We start from the raw sequence: 19,940 nt of genomic DNA on the forward strand, positions 1-19,940 counted from the left end.
CTTGTATTCAAAATCACTGTTCAGATATGGTGACAAGTTGGACAGATTTCTAGAGCCAGGCCACCCATAAGACTTTCACTCAAAGGCCAATATTCAATCTGGCCTGGTTTCAGCCCCAGTGGAGCAACCTGTTCATCCAAGGCTCATGGAACACATAGCCCTGAGTTGCCCAGGTGGAAAAAGACAAGAGCAGCACGAATTGCTGAACTCACCCTGGGTACACATCCAGCCCTTTTAAAGGAGTGCCTCTGAGCTGCTCCCTAGTCAGCTTTAGAAATTCCCTCTTGCCTTCCTTTAGAAAATTCTGGAATTGCTCAGCTATCTTTACAAAAATCATACTCACTGTAAACATTTTTACGGGCTGCTTCCTTTTGGGCCTATTTACCAGGCACTATGATCATGGCTATGAACATCACTAAATGCATGGCAAATTATACTGATGCAAATTTGTTCTCATCACAGTTCAAAAATCTGTTCATCATATTTTTTTATTTTGTAGTTTTATTCCTCATGTCAGACAGTCACCTGTCCGTAAATTATAAAAGTGAAGGCATGTTCATGTAGGCCTAGAGTGGTTGGATAGGCATTTGGACCTAGTGGGGAGAAATGTAATGATATTACAGGAGATGACCTACTATGGGGGCAGAATAATAATAGAGTGGTTAATGAGTAGAAGATATTTACAGGTAAGCAAATGAGAAACTTCTGTATGTAAGGCATTGTACCAGCTACTGTGGGAAAAAGGCATAAATGAAAGAAACATGCACCTGTATACAAGGTACTAGATACAGGATAATAATATCATATCTTAAGAGATGAACTTATCTCTGTTGTCTGAAGTGATCAGATCAGGCATGTGTAAAAGAAGAGCTAAAATCTTGAACTTGATGGATAATCCATTAAAATAGCTAAAATCTGAATAGAAGAAAAAAAAAAGTACTAGGAGTTGGAAGAAACATATGAAAAGAGTGGGTGGAAACGTAATTGTAGACAGATGAGTACTAGATCCTTTGAGTATTAGAATAAATAATTTGTATGGTTTTTTTTTCCCCACAGGATTGTAGTAGGCTGAATACTGGCTCCCAAAGATATCCAGGTCCTAATCTCTAAAACTGGTGAATTTTATTTTATGTGGCAAAAGAGACATTGCAGATGTGATTAAGTTCAGGATCTCGAAATATGGATTTTCTGGGTTGGTCCTAAACGCAAACATAAGTGTCCCTATAAGAGGAGGCATAGGGAGATTTGACTCTAGAGCAGAAAGCAATGTGATGGACTGAGGTGAGATATTACAATGTTGCCTTTGAAGATGGAAGAAGGGGTTATCAAGGAATGCTAGGAATGCAGCTCTAGAATCTGGAAAAGAGAAGAAGACTGATTCTTCCTAGAGCCACTGTGGGAGTGTAATCCTTCTAACTCCTCAATTTAGGCCCAGTAAAACTGATTTTGGACTTCTGCCCTTCACAGCTGTAAGCGAATAAATGTGTATTGTTTCAAGTAGCCAAGTTTGCGGTAATTTGTTACAACAGCAATAGGAAACCAATACGAGGATAATGAGAGATAATATGAAGATTTGCGGTAGAGAAAATTACATTTAAAATTACATTAAAGAAGATGTGGTATGTATATACAATGGAATATTACTCAGCCATAAAAAGGAATGAAATAGTGCCATTTGCAGAGACGTGGATGGACCTAGAGATTGTCATATAGAGTGAAGTAAGAAAGAGAAAAACAAATATTGTGTAATATTGCTTATATGTGGAATCTAGAAAAATGGTACAGATGAACTTATTTGCAAAGCAGAAATAGAGTCACAGATTTAGAGAACAAACTTATGGGTACCAAGGGGGGAAGGGGGAGTGGGATGAATTGGGAGATTGGGATTGACATATATACACTACTATGTATATAATAGATAACTAAGAAGAACCTACTGTATAGCACAGGGAACTCTACTCAGAGCTCTGTGGTAACCTAAATGCTGAGGAAATCTAAAAAAGAGGGGATATATGTATATGTATAACTGATTCACTTTGCTGTACAGCAGAAACTAACACAGGGGCTTCCCTGGTGGCGCAGTGGTTAAGAATCTGCCTGCCAATGCAGGGGACAGGAGTTTGAGCCCTGGTCTGGGAAGATCCCACATGCCGCAGAGCAATGAAGCATGTTGTGCCACAACTACTGAGCCTGCGTGCCACAACTACTGAAGCCTGCGTGCCTAGAGCTCATGCTCCACAACAAGAGAGGCCACTGCAATGAGAAGCCCATGCATCACAGTGAAGAGTAGCCCCCGCTCGCCAAAACTAGAGAAAGCCCGTGCACAGCAATGAAGACCCAACACAGCCAAAAATAAATTAATTAAATAAATTTTTTAAAAAAGAAACTAACACAATATTGTAAAGCAACTATACTCCAATAAAAATTAATTTAAAATTAAAAAAATAAAATTACGTTAAAAAAGGTAATATTTGAAGGTTAATTTGACAATAATGGACATGACAGATTGAAGGGGAGAGAGACTGGAGACAAATATGTGGTCTGAGTGACTATAATATGTATAACCTAGGTATAAGGCCATGAAGACAGGAAAGAGAATAACATAAGGAAAAGAAAGGAAGAGATTAATATGAGAACATTTTAAAGGAAGTAATTGAATCACTTCCTGGTTGATCATCTTGCTTAAGCAATATTTGCCTGTTCTTTACACCATAAAGTTACTTTTCAATTGCTCCACTCTTCTGTACTGTTCTTTTTGGAAGCAAGTCATCTCACTGTGGGCAGGGGAGCTATGCTCCTTCTCCTGGAGCGGGTAGTATCTAAACAAACTATCGGGAATACTCTGTATGGAAGATTTGTCTTTTCTCCCCCATTTATTTATTTATTCAGATGCATTTATATCATTGTGGACTCATGGATATTTATTTTATACGTTGGATAAGATTCAATATTAAACTATTTTTTTGTTCAAATTGTTCTAGCTCTGGTCATCAGGAGTTCTTTCAGTCACCTCCTGTGTCCCTTTGACATTTTGTATTTTGGGGGTTTTTTGAGCACTCCATTTTGTTTTTGCATACTCTCTTATTTTTTGACATTACAAGATACTCCAGGTACATCTTATATTCCCTGCCTCAATCCTAAAATTAGCCATTCTTCAAGGATCCTGGTTCTTTTTATTGGAGAATGGTATTTAGAAACTAAGATTCGGGTACTGATTGCACTTATTGCTGCTGGAACGTCATTGTTTCAAGGCCTTCTCAGAGAACAGAGCTAAGAAAGTTATATATGCCAACTCATGTATACGCTCGTATCTGTAATTATTTCTATATATCAATCAGCATTTATTTTAAGCCAAATCTATACTGACACATACAACTCTAAACCACATGGTTTATTCTAGTTTTTTCCTCTTCTTATCGGCAACCTCTCACTCCAATAGTGAGAAGCCTGGGATCCCACCAACCACAATTCATTTACTTATTTGTTCAGTCCCAGTATAGATATACAGCAGTTTCAATTTAACTCATACCCCCGTGGGAAACAACTTATCAACTAGAATACAGTCCTTATGTACAGTTCCTTTTGTCTTTAGTCTTCCAGTTTCCAGTAATTTCTAAAGTTACTGTCTTAGTCTGTTTGGTCTGCTCTAACAAACATACCATACACTGGATGGTTTATAAACAACAGAAATTTATTTCTCACAGTTCTGGAGGCTGGGAAGTTCAAGATCAAGGCCCAAGTATATTTGACATCTGGTGAGGAGTCACATTTTGGTTCATAGATGACTATCTTCTTGCTAAAATCTCACATGGCAGAAGGGTTGAGGGAGTTCTCTGAGGTCTTGGGCACTAATCCCATTCATGAGGGCTCCATCTTCATGGCCTAATCAATTCCCGAAGGCCCCATCTCCTAATACCACCATATTAGGGATTAAGATTTCAATATATGAATTGAGGGTGTGGGGAGGCACATAAACATTTAGTCTAAAGCAATTACTTAAGTCTCTTCAGTATCCCCTTCAGCAAGGTTTTGTCATACAGTCAAATTGCTTTGTCACAGTCTGCCCTCCATCCTGGGATCCCCTCACCCTACTGGTTAATTTTTTTTTAATTTACATGCGTTAAGATTCACTTTTTTGTGCTGGTTTTTGGCAAATGGACAGTGTCATGTATGCACCACTACAGTACCATACAGAATAGTTTCATAGCCCTAAAAAATTTCTTGCCCTTCATCTAGGCAAACCACCCCCCTCCACAACTCCCGATAACCACTGATCTCTTTTCTGTTTCTGTAGTTTTGCCTTTACCAGGATGTAATATTAATGGAATCATACAGTATAGAGTCTTCTCAGACTGGTTTCTTTCACATAGCAATAACATTTAAGATTCATCAATGGATTAATAGCTTGTTACTTTTAATTGCAAAATGGTATTCCATAGTATGATATACCAAAGTTTGTGCATTCATTTACCTGTTGAAGGAAATCTTAGTTTCTTCTAATTTGGTGGGATTCTTTTTTTTTTTTTTTTTTTTTTTTTTTGCCATGCCACGCGGCTTGTGGGATATTAGTTCCACAACCAGGGATCAAACCTGTGCCCCTGCTGTAGAAGCGTGGAGTCTTAACCACTGGGCAGCCAGGGAAGTCCCTGGTGGGATTATTAATAGAGCCGCTATAAACACTCTAACAAGTCTGTTCATGAGATTAGCTTTGGAATAATAATTTATAATAGAAACAGGAAAAAAATTAGTGAGTCACCAATTTATACCTATATGTTAATTTCTTTCCATCCCAAATATTAAGAGAGGTATATTGTAACATCTAATGTTGAAATTTAACTGCTTTACAGAGATACATCATTTTGACTTTTTAAAATATTTTTATTTATTTATTTATTTTGCCTGCGCCAGGTCTTGGTTGTGGCATGTGGGATCTTCGTTGTGACATGTTAAGTTGTGGCATGTTCAGTTGCAGCATGTGGGATCCTTAGCTGCAGGATGGGAACTCTTAGTTGCGGCATGCAAGTGGGAACTAGTTCCCCGACCAGGGATTGAACCCGGGCCCCCTGAATTTTTATTTTTATCACTCGTATAATGCATATTATTTGGTAAAGACTAAGAAAAGAGTACTATTCAAAAATTAATCATATTCTTCCACAGAAAATAATGATTCATTTATTGGTTTATAGCTTCCCAGATTTGATTCCATAAAATAAGTGCCGGAGTATTCAAATTTATTAAGAAAGATTGAGACACGTGTGAAAGCCAAGACCCACTTTACAGATCCTGATCATGAGACTAGTGCATTGGCGCCATCTGGTGGCATACCTCACACATGTTGTAGATGCTGGGAGTGTTTTTTTTTTTTATTTTATTTATTTTATTTTTTTTGCGGTACGCGGGCCTCTCTCTGTTGTGGCCTCTTCTGTTGCGGAGCACAGGCTCCGGACGCGCAGGCTCAGCAGCCATGGCTCACGGGCCCAGCCGCTCCGCGGCATGTGGGATCTTCCCGGACAGGGGCACGAACCCATGTCCCCTGCATCGGCAGGCGGACTCTCAACCACTGCGCCACCAGGGAAGCCCTGGGAGTGTTATTTTTGAGAAGTGGATACATATAGGAGGAAAAATTAAACCCTACCATTTCACTGTTAATATATATACATATATCCTTTTAGCAACATTGAATTATCTTTATTTTAAAAAGAAATTTACTTGCCCAAGTCTACACAATTAGTTCTATTTGCCTATTGTCTATTTGTTCTATTTGTCATTCTTTTCACATACTGAATGGCCTCCATATCTCTGAAGATTGCACTTACAAAACATGAAGTAAAAGAAAAATTACAAAGCAGAAACTAGAGGATAAAGTCTTAATATTTAATAATTAGAGGCTAAGACCTCGAATTAGTGTATTTTGATTTATCTGAGAGCTGTCGTTTTTATAAAACAAGACCAGAATGCTTTGAAAAAGTAACAACGGAAAAACAATAAACACTTGGAAAATAAGCATATTAATGTCAGGAGGAACAAAAGGATCAGTATTAGGGTCAAAAGATAAAGTCAAAGAAATTTCCAAGAGGGCTTCCCTGATGGCGCAGTGGTTGAGAGTCCGCCTACCGATGCAGGCGATACGGGTTCGTGCCCGGTCCGGGAAGATCCCACATGCCGCGGAGCGGCTGGGCCCGCGAGCCATGGCCACTGAGCCTGCGCGTCCGGAGCCTGTGCTCCGCAACGTGAGAGGTCCGCGTAAAGAAATTTCCAAAAAATGAATTCCAAAATATGAGAAAAAAGTAGAAGAGATAAGAAAATCCAAAAGAATAAATACATTTTCCAGTATGTAAGAACTCAAAAAATGCACGTCCTAAGCACATTTTCTTATGAATTTACTTGGCGATAGGCTCCAACAAAAACTAAAAGAAGAGAGTAGACCAAGAAAGAGGACAACATGGCATCCAGAAAAGAATGATTACAGGATCACAGCTGAAGGACAGACCTACCGGGGCAGAGGCTCTAGGAGAGAAATCTCTAAGGAAAGGAAGTACTTGATAGAAAACTCATTTGATTGAGAGGATGGTATCAATTACATTCACAATGTTGTGCAATCATCACTACCATCTATTTCTAAAACTGTTTTTTAAGTGAGCATTTACAGCTTGCAAAAAAAGCATCTAACAAATAAAAAAGACAACAATAAACTCCAGGAGATACAAAATGTTTTCTTAAATTATGGTGTTTCTAGGGACTTCTCTGGTGGTCCAGTGGTTAAGACTCTGCGCTTTCACGGCAGGGAGCGCGATCCCTTGCTGGAGAACTAAGATCCTGCATGTCTCACGGCCCCCCAAAAAAGAAATTATGGTGTTTCTGGATCTTCAGAAACATTATTTGCATATTCTAAATAATGTAAATACTTTGTATCAATTTTCGGTGTTAGAGTCAGTGAACCTAAGTCTTAATTTTGATTATAGAATGAAATATTAATATTAAAAATCATGACAATGTAGAACTAAAGGACAGATGACTGAAGGTTTTTTTTAACATCTTTATTGGAGTATAGTTGCTTTACAATGTTGTGTTAGTTTCTGCTGTACAACAAAGTGAATCAGCTATATGCATACGTATATCACCATATCCCCTCTCTCTTAAGCCTCCCTCCCACCCTCCCTATCCCACCCCTCTAGGTGGACACAAAGCACAGAGCTGATCTCCCTGTGCTATGTGGCTGCTTCCCACTAGCTATCTATTTTACGTTTGGTAGTGTATATATGTCCATGCCACTCTCTCACTTTGTCACAGCTTACCCTTCCCCCTCCCCATATCCTCAAGTCCATTCTCTAGGAGGTCTGTGTCTTTATTCCTGTCTTACCCCTAGGTTCTTCATGACATTTTTTTTCTTAAATTCCATATATGTGTTAGCATATGGTATTTGTTTTTCTCTTTCTGACTTACTTCACTCTGTATGACACACTCTAGGTCCATCCACCTCACTACAAATAGTTAAATTTTGTTTCTTTTTATGGCTGAGTAATATTCCATTGTATATATGTGCCACATCTTCTTTATCCATTAAAGATAGAGAAAACGAGAATGAAGGGAACGATAAGGATGCTAATATCCTCATCTTGCAAAATAGGGACTCAAAATATGCAGCACATAGCTGAAACAGATAGTAAGAGGGTTAGTATATTATTAGGTTAGAAAGGTAAGCAACAGAGAAACTAAAATATTGCTATATTAGGAGGAAAAGGAGAGGGGAGTGAGGTGAAATTGAGCTAAACCTTAATCTGCCATAACATGAAGTCAATAAACTTGATGGATCAGTAAGTAGAGAAAGAAGACTTTTACAGAGATAGTGAGGCAAGAGCTAGAAATGGTGCCTCTTGGACCCACTTGGACTTGGACTGGAGAGTTGGAAAGTCATAGGGAGAGAGGCTGTAGATTTTAACTGTGGGCATGTATTGTTTTGATAAATATTACAAAATGTGAACTGAGGGACAGAATTTCTATTTGGCATGATAAAAATAACTTTCAGAAATAAATGGTAGTGATGATTGCGCAGCATTGTCAATGTAATTAATGCCACTGAATTGTATACTTAAAGATGATAAAAATGGCAATTTTTATGTTTGTGTATATTTTACAATGCAAAGTACGTGCTGAGGTAAGATTCATCTTTTGCTGAGTCCACCTCCTACAATACCTCGGCTTAGGGAAATGATTAGTCCTAGAATTCCAGAAGATGGATTTAAGTGACCACAACAGCGAAGATGAAAGAACTGTAGAACCAGGGAATTACACAGGTCATTATGAGGATATTAGATTATTTCTGGTTGTGATGCTGCCTGTTCAGATTTTATTCTCATTCAACAGGACCTGCCAAGGGAGAAAGTTCCCATCTTACAACAGACTTTTTTTTTTTTTTTTTTGTAAATCTAGTCTTGGAACCCTAACTAAATCTTTTCCCATCTTAGGCTTAACATTAAAAGAGTTGCTTCAAAGGTGGTTGGGATGACTAAGCTGGGCAAAACAGACTACAGAATAGGAACCAGCAAGAAGATGCCTGAGTATGGGAATAATTTGCCCAGGCAGGTATAGATAATCTCAAGAATGGTAAACACTGATGATGGCATTACCCACAGAAGGGTGTGTGGCAAGACTGAAGGTAGGTGAATGATGGGATATCCGTGGTACTTGCACAACCTGAGCACTGTGAGGTAATTTTCCTCTAGGAGAAATTCCTGAACCGTATTTTCTCTGTGTACCCTCCTAAATGAACCCAGATTCAACACCCTGAATGCATGACTGATGATACTGTGCAGCCATCATGAATAATCCACTCAAACTTAAAGAGTTTTTAACTTGTGTTTTCAGAGTAACAGAGTATATGGGAAAAAGAGGGCTCATAAGGGTTTCTATCAGGAAGTGGAGAGAATCTCTGGGAAGAGGAGACACTGAGTTACTAAGAATTGCTTTAGATATGGCCCACTTGGGGCTTCCGTGGTGGCGCAGTGGTTAAGAATCTGCCTGCCAATAAGCCCGCGGGCCACAACTACTGAACCTGCGCTCTAGAGCCCACGAGACACAGAGCCCATGCTCCAAACAAGAGAAGCCACCGCAATGGCTTGCACACCACAATGAAGAGTAGCCCCCGCTAGACGCAACCAGAGAAAAGCCCGTGTGCAGCAACGAAGACCCAATGCAAAGATAAAATAAAATAAATTTATATAAAAACAAGATATGGCCCATTCAATAAAAGGTATGCAAAGTTAAATAATAATGAGATCCCTTATTTTGCCTATCAAACTGTCAAAAATTAAAATAAAATATAATACCAAATTATGCAAAGGATATAGTGACGTGGGTCCATTCTATACACTGGTGGAGAGAGTATAAGCACAACCTTACTGAAAGGCAATAGGTGAATAGGTACCTAAAGCTTTGAGGTTTATACTCTTTGACCTAATAATTCCACTTGGAAGAATTTGCTTTAAGGGAAAGAATCTGTGCAAACTATTTATTGTTAGACATCAACTTAACCTCCAAAAGTAAAGGAATAGTTCAATGAATCATATTGCATTAATAAAATAGAATAATATATAGCTAGTAAAACTTTAAAGTACAGAAACTGCTAATATATAATTTTAATTTTCAAAGATATAACACCTCTTCCCTTTCATTGGCTTATTTCCCCTGGCCTTCCATTTTGTTACTTTCCTACTCCCTTCCATTCTTTTCCCTTTCTTCCCTTCCCAAACAATTTAGTCCTGAAGCCATTAAATGGGGCAAAACCTGGTGTGCATTGAAAAGGGGGGTCAGCCTGGCATGGGGAATAGGAAGCCAAAGCCCAAGAAAAGAGAAAAGGGCATTCATATGGGGGGTGAGGGGGAGTAGAGGTGAGGCATGGGGCGGGGAATCCAGCATGGAGCGTCAGCCTGAGCAAGGAGAGGAGGTATCTCACTCAGAGGGGAACCTGGTGTGGGGTATGAAAACCCAAATGGGAAGCATCCACGTAGGGGGCCAGCCTGTCACAGAGTGTCGGAGTCAGAGAGGGCAAAGGGCATCTATATGGAAGGGGGGACAGTGGCAGAAACAGAAGATTCAGTTACATACATGGAGATTGATCAAATAAGTAAATATATTAAAGAAAATATGGTAGAAGGGGGTTTATAAATATGGAAATGGAGATATAAATATGGAAAAGGAGAAAACTAATATGAGCCTATGGGGTTGGATTGGAATTGGAGATATTGATGTGAATCATGGTTTTCAATGTAAATACATAAATAAAATACATGTAAATGTGTGTGTGTGTGTGTGTGTGTGTGTGTGTGTGTGTGTGTGTAATTGCATCTTTTTGCTATATTCCCAAGCTCTGCCCTCTGAGGGACCAACTCTCTCACCACAAAAATGAACACACACACCTAGCATCCGATCTTGGTTTTAAAATACTGTTTTCCACTAAAACAACCATGTCTCTTTAGAGAAATGACTAGTCCCAGGGCAAGGAAAATACAAGATGAGCTTAGACCATCTTGCTGTTTCTCAAAGCAAGGAATTGCCTAAAGAATGATGGGAACATGTCAAAAGCACACAGAAGTCAGATTAGAAGGGCTTCTACTGACTAATTCTGGGTCAGATTATGTAATGCTTTTTCCATATTTATAACCCCCTTCTACCATATTTTCTTCAATACATTTCCTTCTCTTCCAGAGAAGTGCACCTGTGAATTCTTGGCAGGTAACACTCACAGAAGCTGGGAGATGGCTGCACCTTCCTGGTAAAAATATCTATCTTTATCCGTTGACCCTTTGGACAGCCTTTTCCTCCCCTTGGAAATAGTCTCCTAATGCAGTTGCTTGCTCTACATTGGTCCTTAGCCAGACCAGCTTTCCAGGGCAATGCCTAGAGCTAGACTTAATCATGCCACCTTCTCTCTTCCTATCCTATCCCCTATAGGCCTCGTCTGTGGATGTGTTACCATGGCAGATACAATGCCTGATTTTAGTTTTTTTGTCTTTTTGTTACTGGTTTTAACAACCGGTAACTAGCACACTGCCAAACTCATGCAAAAGCATTCATAGAACAAGTACTGTTTTGCCTTTTGCTTTTCTTGTCACCTTATAAAGGTGCTGAAAATCTCACCCATTCTTTGAAGTTAAAAATTTTACATGCTGTGTATAGGGATACGCAATATGTTTATACAGATATAATTCTAAACATTAGCTTCGTGCTAATACTGGAGAGCTGACATTTTCAAACAGTGGGATATCGCAGTGCCTCCTGAAATCATATGTAAATGGTAAAGGGCCACGACGCCTTGACGTGTGCACTCACATTTCCCTAAATATTCCTTCTGCTTAGCCATCTTCCTCTTTTCCCAAATTCTTCCTTTAAATCCAACTATTACCTGGCTTCTGAATCATTAATTCTACTAAAGAGCCAACCCAGCTGCTCCTGGAGGTGGCATCTCTGTCCTTAGAATCACTTTCTAGAAACTGACTGAAGCCCAGTCTATAAATGCAAAGAGAGGGCAGGCCTATGGGTAGGATCCAAGGTTCATAGGAAGGAACATCATCAACAGATTACATGCTAAGTCCAAGTACTGCCTAAATAGCAACAACTCTGTCCCTTGGAGTCCCTTTTCATCCCACCAGGAATGAGTCTCTGCCAGATGATATAACTTTGCCACCTTGGGAAAGAGAAGGGGTGGAGAGGGCCAGCTCAGTCCACTTTGCCTACAAGAGTGAGCTCTAGAGGGATCTGAGGGGGAGAGTTCGAATCAAGAGCGTGGCAAGGGCATGATACAGACATTACCCTGGATCTGACCACAAGCTGAGCTGCTTCTAAGGAGTGTGTGTCCCTGGCCAATTTTTTTTTTTTTTTCTCCAGGGAGGGATGGGGAATGCGGCCCTTATCTATATAAACAATTTGATTTTAAAATATATTATAAAAGTCATAGGCCCAAGTGAAGTATAGAGACTTATTGCTGAAGATTTAGAATTATGGGCAGAGGACAGATACTCACATATTTGGTTATTATCCAATCAGTGCACACGTAGACTTTCTGTGTTGTCTGGGCACCATCTCTTCCTGTTAGATCTAGGATCCATTTCTTCATGTTCTTTATTGTCAGATGTATTATTCCTGGATAATTTCATTATCTCCCACCACATGAAAAAGGTAAACCGGTCTGATAGGACCCATATAGACGTTCTTGTTTCTGCAGTTTCCTAGTGCCATTTATTTCGTGCCAGCTGTATCATGACTCATGGCCCTGAATCATCCCTTGTGCTGCCTGTGAATACCAGCTTCCAGTGACTCTCTCAAAGGTTACTTTGTTACTGTACATTGTTGATAATGACCACAAACACAAGCAGTGTCTTACTTAGCCCAGCCCATATTTTTAGAACAAAATACCACAGACTGGGTATCTTACAAACAATAAAAATGTATTTCTCACAGTTCTGGAGGCTGGAAGTCCAGATCAGCGTGCCAGCATGGTCAGGTAGGGTCCTCACAGGGCAGAAGTGGCAAGGGAGCTCTGGGGGATCTCTTCTGCAGAAGCATTAACCCCATTCATAAGGGCTTCATGACCTAATTCCCTCCCAGAGGTCCCACCATCTCACACCATCACGTTGGGTGTTAGGATTCCAACATGTGATTTTGGAGGGGATACATATTGAGACCATAGCACACAGAGTACACAGGAAAATGAAAATGATAATTTGTGACCGTGCGAAATTTGCCATTTAGAGTTTTGTAGTATAAACATAAAACAACACATCTTCCAACTAGATCTTCTCCTGAACTCTTTTTTTTTTTGAGAACTGACTTGAGAATTTCTAAAGTTTTCTTTTTTTTCTTTTCTATTCTTTTTCCTAATTGAAGCATAATTGACTTACAATATTATACTAGTTTCAGGTGTACAATTCTCTTGAATTCTTTAAGCCATAATCACCGCCTTCCTAGAATGCCACCTCTTTCATAACTGACCACACTACACTCCTGTCTTACACACATTACCACCATCCAGGAGGATAGGCAGGGGGTACATGGGCAGAGCAAAAGAGCAATCCCATTCACACAAGGAATGACTAGCCTTCATCTTGCACAGATTAAGAGAGCGTGTCATCACCTGTCAATCAGAAGCAAGAGAGGGCATTGATCTGAAGTGCCCCATTGACACTGCAGAGCAATGGTCTCAAAAGTCTTTACAGGAGACAGGAGCAGCCCACTATACCTCCACAAGGTGTGGAGCCTGCAAAGGGGTGGGGTCCACCCTGGGTGCCAGCAGTGGGAAGCTCCCAGGGTGAGGGATACGTGCTGTTGTCCCTGCCACCCTCAAGTGCTATAGACCAGAAGTAGCAGAGCAATAGGAACATGGGTGGGTGAAAGCCTCCTACATATGCACTCAAGTCCAAGGGTGAGTAGTGACCATTGGTGATCCAGAGTCCTAAATTTATTCTGTGTCCAGGATATGTTTGAGTCACACAAAATCAGTTTATCAGCACCATTCTGGTGACCCACTGCTGTGTGATCCCACAAAAGACATACCACACCAGCCAGAGGGGACCACCGCTTGCCAGGTCACCCTCGTGGAAACAGGGCCTGGCTTCAGGGTCCTAGGACAACGCCATAGGTGCAAGTCTCAGAACTTTTGGGGGGCAGCTTGTTGGCCCTACGAATGGGGTAGGGGAGCAGTGACCTGAGGGGAGAAATGGGACTCAGGCCCAGAGAAGTCCCAGTTCAAGCTCAGGGTACCCAACCCAGATGGTACTGCTGGCCTCAGTCAGTCCCAGACACCAGAAGGGGACTTTCTGAGACCCAACACAGCCAAAAAAAAAAAAAAAAATGCTATGGTCTCACTGAGGTCATATTATATATTCAAATAAATTAAGGGTTAATTAAATAGTATATATAGGTCTCAATCCCTTACCTGAAACCTTTAGGGCCAATGCATTTTGAAACAGAATTTTTAGGATTTTAAAAAGCAACATTGTATAAGTGTATGTGATATTTATGCATCCCTAGAAGAGTTTATCTGAGGCAGTATTCATAATCAGACATATTGATATTTCTTCAGTGAAATGTATAATAGTCATATAGCATAAATAAAGATAATAAATAGACTTGCATAGTCAATTCAGCCTGATTTTGCATCTCACTGAGCTTGGGAGCCACTTTGAAAGAAAATCTTTCAGTTTTCGGAGTTTTGGGGATTTAGGAACACTGGGTGGAGGACTGAGGACCTGCTGTATGGACTAAGCATATACACTGGAAGTGCGAAGAGGGAGATTTTACTGGAATTCAAGAGTTGGTGAAAGTTTTATGAATCAGGCATCATTTGAGCTATAATGAGTTAATTTTCTATCCCTTTTGAGTGAAGTTCCCACATCTTGTCAACCCATTACACCTACCGAGCTGTGTTTTCCTGCTTGAGCCACTAGGAGCCCGTAGAGTGCTTTGTAAATTGCTTTCCTGAGATAGTTTTCACAGTCAGATAAAAGCCTGACCACTGAGATTTGTCCAAAGTGGAGACCAGATGAGGGCGATAGCAGAACTTGTTGGAGTGTGGGAACCCTAAAGGAGAGAAGCTGGTGGGAACCTATAAGAGGTTCTTATCTGTGAATGAAAGCACATGGGCTTCCATTCCTTGCTAATTCCAGTCTCCTAATAGTTTGCCCCACACAATGGATCCTCTGTGTTTTGGTTAAGAAGTCAAACTTGGAACCTTTCCCATCACATTCCCAATCTTCAATGCCTTTGGGTTACATACTGGACAAATTCTTAACACACTGATTTTCTCTGACACCCACTCTTCTTTCCTCTCTCACACCTCACTTCTTTTTTTCTCCCTTGTCTTAGATCGTCTTTTGTCTATTTCTTCTGAAAGGGATTCTCCCATCAAGCAGAGTAGGGGTCTTCCCTGGTGGCACAGTGGTTGAGAGTCCGCCTGCCGATGCAGGGGACAAGGGTTCGTGCCCCGGTCTGGGAAGATCCCACATGCCGCGGAACGGCTGGGCCCGTGAGCCATGGCCGCTGAGCCTGCGCGTCCGGAGCCTGTGCTCCGCAACGGGAGAGGCCACAACAGTGAGAGGCCTGCGTACCACAAAAAAAAAAAAAAAAAAAAAGAAGAGTAGGAATCTGCCTTGTCCAGGGCCTCATCTCCTGCCACTCCTCCACCCACCTCTAACATGTCAGGGCAGCCCACAGATGCAGACACACTTCCTGCCCAGCAACACTGTTCCTAAGAGGTCGTTGCCGGGAGAGGTGAGTCAAAGGTATGGAGTGAAATGTTGAAACAGGGAAGTCTGAGGGGAGACTAGAGGCAAAGCATTTAAGTGGTTGCCTGCCTGCAAGAACAGGAAGGGTAAGGGAGATTTGGAGCTAAATGAAGAAAGAACAGGAAGGTAAAAGCCAGGTCAGAGTAAGCCAAACCTTTCCTTCCTCCAGTGTCCCATTTATGGATGTCCCTGACTCTTGAGTGTATTACTGTCAAGGAGATTGAAACAGGAAAAAACCCTAGGAAGAGGAAAACTCAAAATCAAGTCTCATAGTGAATCCTTATTGCCATTTTCTAAGATCCCTTCCTGTGCCCATGCATGTCTAATGAAACTATTTCTTGATAGATTTGAATTCAGAGAAAATAGGCTGAGCAAAACCACTTAACATCTTCTATTTATTCAACCCCATAGCTTGTCTCCTCTTTGAGTAGATCCAATCCCTTTTCTGCTGAAAATATTCTTTCACTAACTTTCTTGTTTTTCAGAGCAAAAGAAGAAAAGAGGTGCTGAGTGAGAATAAAATTCCCTCCAATCTCACTCATTCTACATCTATTGAGCACCTAATGTGACCATTATTCTACTTATTGGACATTTTTTTTTTTTTTTTTTTGCGGTACGCGGGCCTCTCACTGTCGTGGCCTTTCCCGTTGCAGAGCACAGGCTCCTGACGCGCAGGCTCAGCGGCCATGGCTCATGGGCCTAGCCGCTCCGCGGCATGTGGGATCTTCCCAGACTGGGGCACGAACCCATGTCCCCTGCATCGGCAGGCGGGCTCTCAACCACTGCGCCACCAGGGAAGCCCTGGACATAATTTTTAAAAATAGTTCTCTGTTTCTCTCCTCATCACTCTCTTGACCCACCCTCGCTCTAACCCCCTATGCCAAACTCTTTATAGGACCAACATGTTCTTACCTGGCATGGCATAAGAGATCAGTGTTGGCTGAATGAATATCTAAAAGGATTCAGAGAAAGAACAGGGAGATCCCAAAGAGAAGAGGAAAAGGAGACCAGGAGAAAGAGGCGGGGTGGGGGAGAAACAAAGGGAGGGAAAAGAAGATCAAAATGGCAAGTAGAATAAAGATGTAAAAAAAAAAAATCTAGAAACAATAAATGCTGGAGAGGGTGTGGAGAAAAGGGAAAACTCTTGCACTGCTGGTGGGAATGTGAATTGGTACAGCTATTGGTACACTATGGAGAACAGTATGGAGGTTCCTTAAAAAACTACAAATAGAACTAACATATGACCCAGCAATACCACTACTGGGCATATACTCTGAGAAAACCATAATTCAAAAAGAGTCATGTACCAAAATGTTCGTTGCAGCTCTATTTACAATAGCCAGGAGGTGGAAACAACCTAAGTGTCCATCATTGGATGAATGGACAAAGAAAATGTGGCACATATATACAATGGAATATTACTCAGCCATAAAAAGAAACGAAATTGAGCTATTTGTAATGAGGTGGATGGACCTAGAGTCTGTCATACAGAGTGAAGTAAGTCAGAAAGAGAAAGACAAATACTGTATGCTAACACATATGTATGGAATTTAAGAAAAAAAATGTCATGAAGAACTTAGGGGTAAGACAGGAATAAAGACGCAGACCTCCTAGAGAATGGACTTGAGGATATGGGGAGCGGGAAGGGTGAGCTGTGACAAAGTGAGAGAGTGGCATGGACATATATACACTACCAAATGTAAAATAGATAGCTAGTGGGAAGCAGCCGCATAGCACAGGGAGATCAGCTTGGTGCTTTGTGACCACCTAGAGGGGTGGGAAAGGGAGTGTGGGAGGGAGGGAGATGCAAGAGGGAACGGATATGGGAACATATGTATATGTGTAACTGATTCACTTTGTTATAAAGCAGAAACTAACACACCATTGTAAAGCAATTATACTCCAATAAAGATGTAAAAAAAAAAAATGGCAGGTAGTAAAAAAATGATAGGAAAAAGAAAAGGGTTGAGAAGGGTCAAGAAAATGAGTGCTGTCTTTGCCCCAGGACATGTTTTGTCTCAGTCTGCACCACCATGGCACCGTACCTGCAGACCCCTACAGCCAGGGGTTCGGGAAAAGAAACCTGATCCACATGGTTCTCCAGACGCAGTCACAGTTAGAATCACTTTAATTTACATCTGTAGCAGAGAAGTGCTACATGGAAAGCCCAGGAGGCTTATGTGATTGCCATAGAGGTTCATCGTGGGTAGCAGGGAAGGACGTGGGTAAAGGATGCATTAAACTATTGTAATCCACACCTAAAGGCCTCCAGACCAGGGCACAGACTGATAACCAGGATCATAGGAGAGACTAGAGCAGTTCTTCACTTATCTCTTTCCAGGGCAAGAGATAGACTCTAAGAGACAGAGAACCTACAGAGATTGGACATCCTCACCCTATTCTACCACCTCTAATCCCAGGAAAAAAATGCAGGTTGGGTGAACCCCTAGGGCAAAGAAGATTTATATTTTCAAATAGGATAAAAAATAGACCAGCCTCTCTTCCCAAAACCTTTTTTGCAGAATACCTAAGGACGAAAACAGCATGAAAAAGAGGAAGTGGAAAGGAAGACAAAGATGAGAAGGTGCAGAAGAGAACTTACTTCATGGTCCAGATGTTACCTGGACTTTCATGTCACTACAGGATATTAAAATGTACTTTTCAAGAATGAAAGTTATGTAAGTACAGTGAGGAGTGACTTGGCCTGGTTTGGATAACTTGCAGATTGTCAAATCAAAAGGACGGGAGCTTTTGTGACACTTGCCTCCCTTGAGGTCACAGGCAACAACAGGACTCTTACAGACAGCTTTGACTGCCTCTAGTTCCTCATGGATGAATATGTACCGGGGTATGCATGTGTGGTTGTGCGGCTTCATCTTCTGTGCCATCAGGGCATTGCATTCCCTGTCCATCAGGTCAGACCTCAGATAGTCTTTGTTGCTCTGAAAGAGAGCCTCAGCTCTGAGCATCTTGTTTCCTCCAACTTCATCTTCACTGACGATGGTCTCTTCCAGTTGCACCACTTCTTTGTTGCTAAGGGTTTCTATGCTTCGAAGGGTGCCCGCTCCCTCCCTAGTGGCTTCAGCCTTGTCATGTGAGTCACTGGACTGAAACTCATTCAGTAGCTGATCACTTTCCTCCAGGACTGCTGCGGCCATCTGAAGTCCCAACCCCAGGCCTACCCCCAGGCCCAGCAGGAGCAGCAACATTATGAAAAAGATCTGCACCAGGGTCAGCTTCATTTTGCCTGGAGGGGAGGAGGGAAACAGAGGACTGACTTTGAAATGAAACTTGGCTCCAGTAGAGATCATAGATTCCCCTAAACCCCGACAGCATAGTCTTTGGGGTCTCCTCTCCCTTCTCCACATTACCCCATTCCCCCCCCAAGACAGAGATCCTTTCTCACTCTTTTCCCATTTCTCCTGTCCCTCCCACCACATTCCCTGTTGCTGTGGCATAATGTGTGGATTCTACAGAACTGGAAGATGACCCGGGAAGCAGTTATGCAACTGGTTCACATATGGGGTATCAGTGGGGAAAGTTGACATCAATTGATTCTTAAACAGAAATTAGTTCTAAATCACCAAAAAGAATGGGTAAGAGGACAAACAAGTACAGTGTCACACTTCCCTTGAGAGAAATTCTTATAGAAAGTCGTATTCTCAGTAAAGGATTAGAATTACCATAGGAGATCATCTCCCTATGTTTTCCCCAAATTAATTTTTGCTCATTCAATTATTTATTATTCTCCCTGTTACCCACCCTCCCCAAAAAAGATCAAAAGGAATAAGAAAAGTACTATAGTCCATTCTCACTCTTAAGTTGAGGCTGGCGGGGGGAGGGAGACGTGGGAGGATGCCCAATTTCACCTTGCTAAAACTACATCTTGTCATACCAGATCCCTTCTACTACTATAGATCTCTTAGCACTCGGGTAATTCCTGCTGATTAGTTTTTGTACTCTTAGGGAGGACATGGAACAAGAATGAAACCAAAGAAAACCAAACAACTGACCTGCGAGTGTTCCCCTACTAATAGAGATCCTAAGGAAACTGAGGGAAAGAGCATGCATCTTTTTCCTGCAATGCCAGCCTCATGCCCCTATCAAAGAGAGACCTTCCCTACCAGAAAAGAATATTGCTATAAAGAACATTTTTGAGACAATTGATAATATGAGAATATTGTCGATAGAGTAGATAGGAATGTTATGTCAGCGTTTGATATAGGGAATTTGAAATTTGTGCTACAATTGTTTAAGAGAATATCTTTGTTCTTAGAAAAAGAACCCTGAAATATTAAGGTGCAAAGGGGCATGATTAGACGACTTACTCTCCAAGGTTCAAAATAAAGATCATATGGGGAATTCCCTGGTGGTCCAGTGGTTAGGACTCCACGCTCTCACTGCCAAGGGCCTGGGTTCAATCCCTGGTGGGGAGAACTAAAATCCCACAAGCTGGGCAGCACAGCCAAAAAATAGATAGATAGATAGATAGATAGATATAGATCATATGTATGTATGTACGTGTGTATTTACAGAGAAAGAAAAATTTTTTTAATAAGGGAAAGAAAATTTTTAAATATTGTGCCTGGATAAAGGATATTTAGGAGTTCTTTGTATTAATGTGGTAACTTTTCTTTAAAGTTGAAAATATTTCAGAAAAAA

The 19,940-nt window shown here is 41.1% G+C and overlaps 1 protein-coding gene across 1 annotated transcript; it reads right to left on the reverse strand.

The window, feature by feature from the left end:
- Positions 1–17,180: 17,180 nt before the first annotated feature.
- RNASE10 (ribonuclease A family member 10 (inactive)) lies at positions 17,181–19,084 on the reverse strand. Its single transcript, XM_027084241.1, has one exon. It carries the CDS (start codon positions 18,734–18,736, stop codon positions 17,882–17,884), a length of 855 nt encoding a protein of 284 aa, XP_026940042.1. The 5' UTR covers positions 18,737–19,084; the 3' UTR covers positions 17,181–17,881.
- Between the last annotated feature and the right edge of the window lie 856 nt (positions 19,085–19,940).

The sequence above is a fragment of the Aethalodelphis obliquidens genome, unplaced genomic scaffold (assembly GCF_003676395.1).
Source record: "Aethalodelphis obliquidens isolate GAN/ISIS:26980383/991018 unplaced genomic scaffold, ASM367639v1 scaffold51, whole genome shotgun sequence".
NCBI classification, from domain to species: Eukaryota; Metazoa; Chordata; class Mammalia; order Artiodactyla; family Delphinidae; genus Aethalodelphis; species Aethalodelphis obliquidens.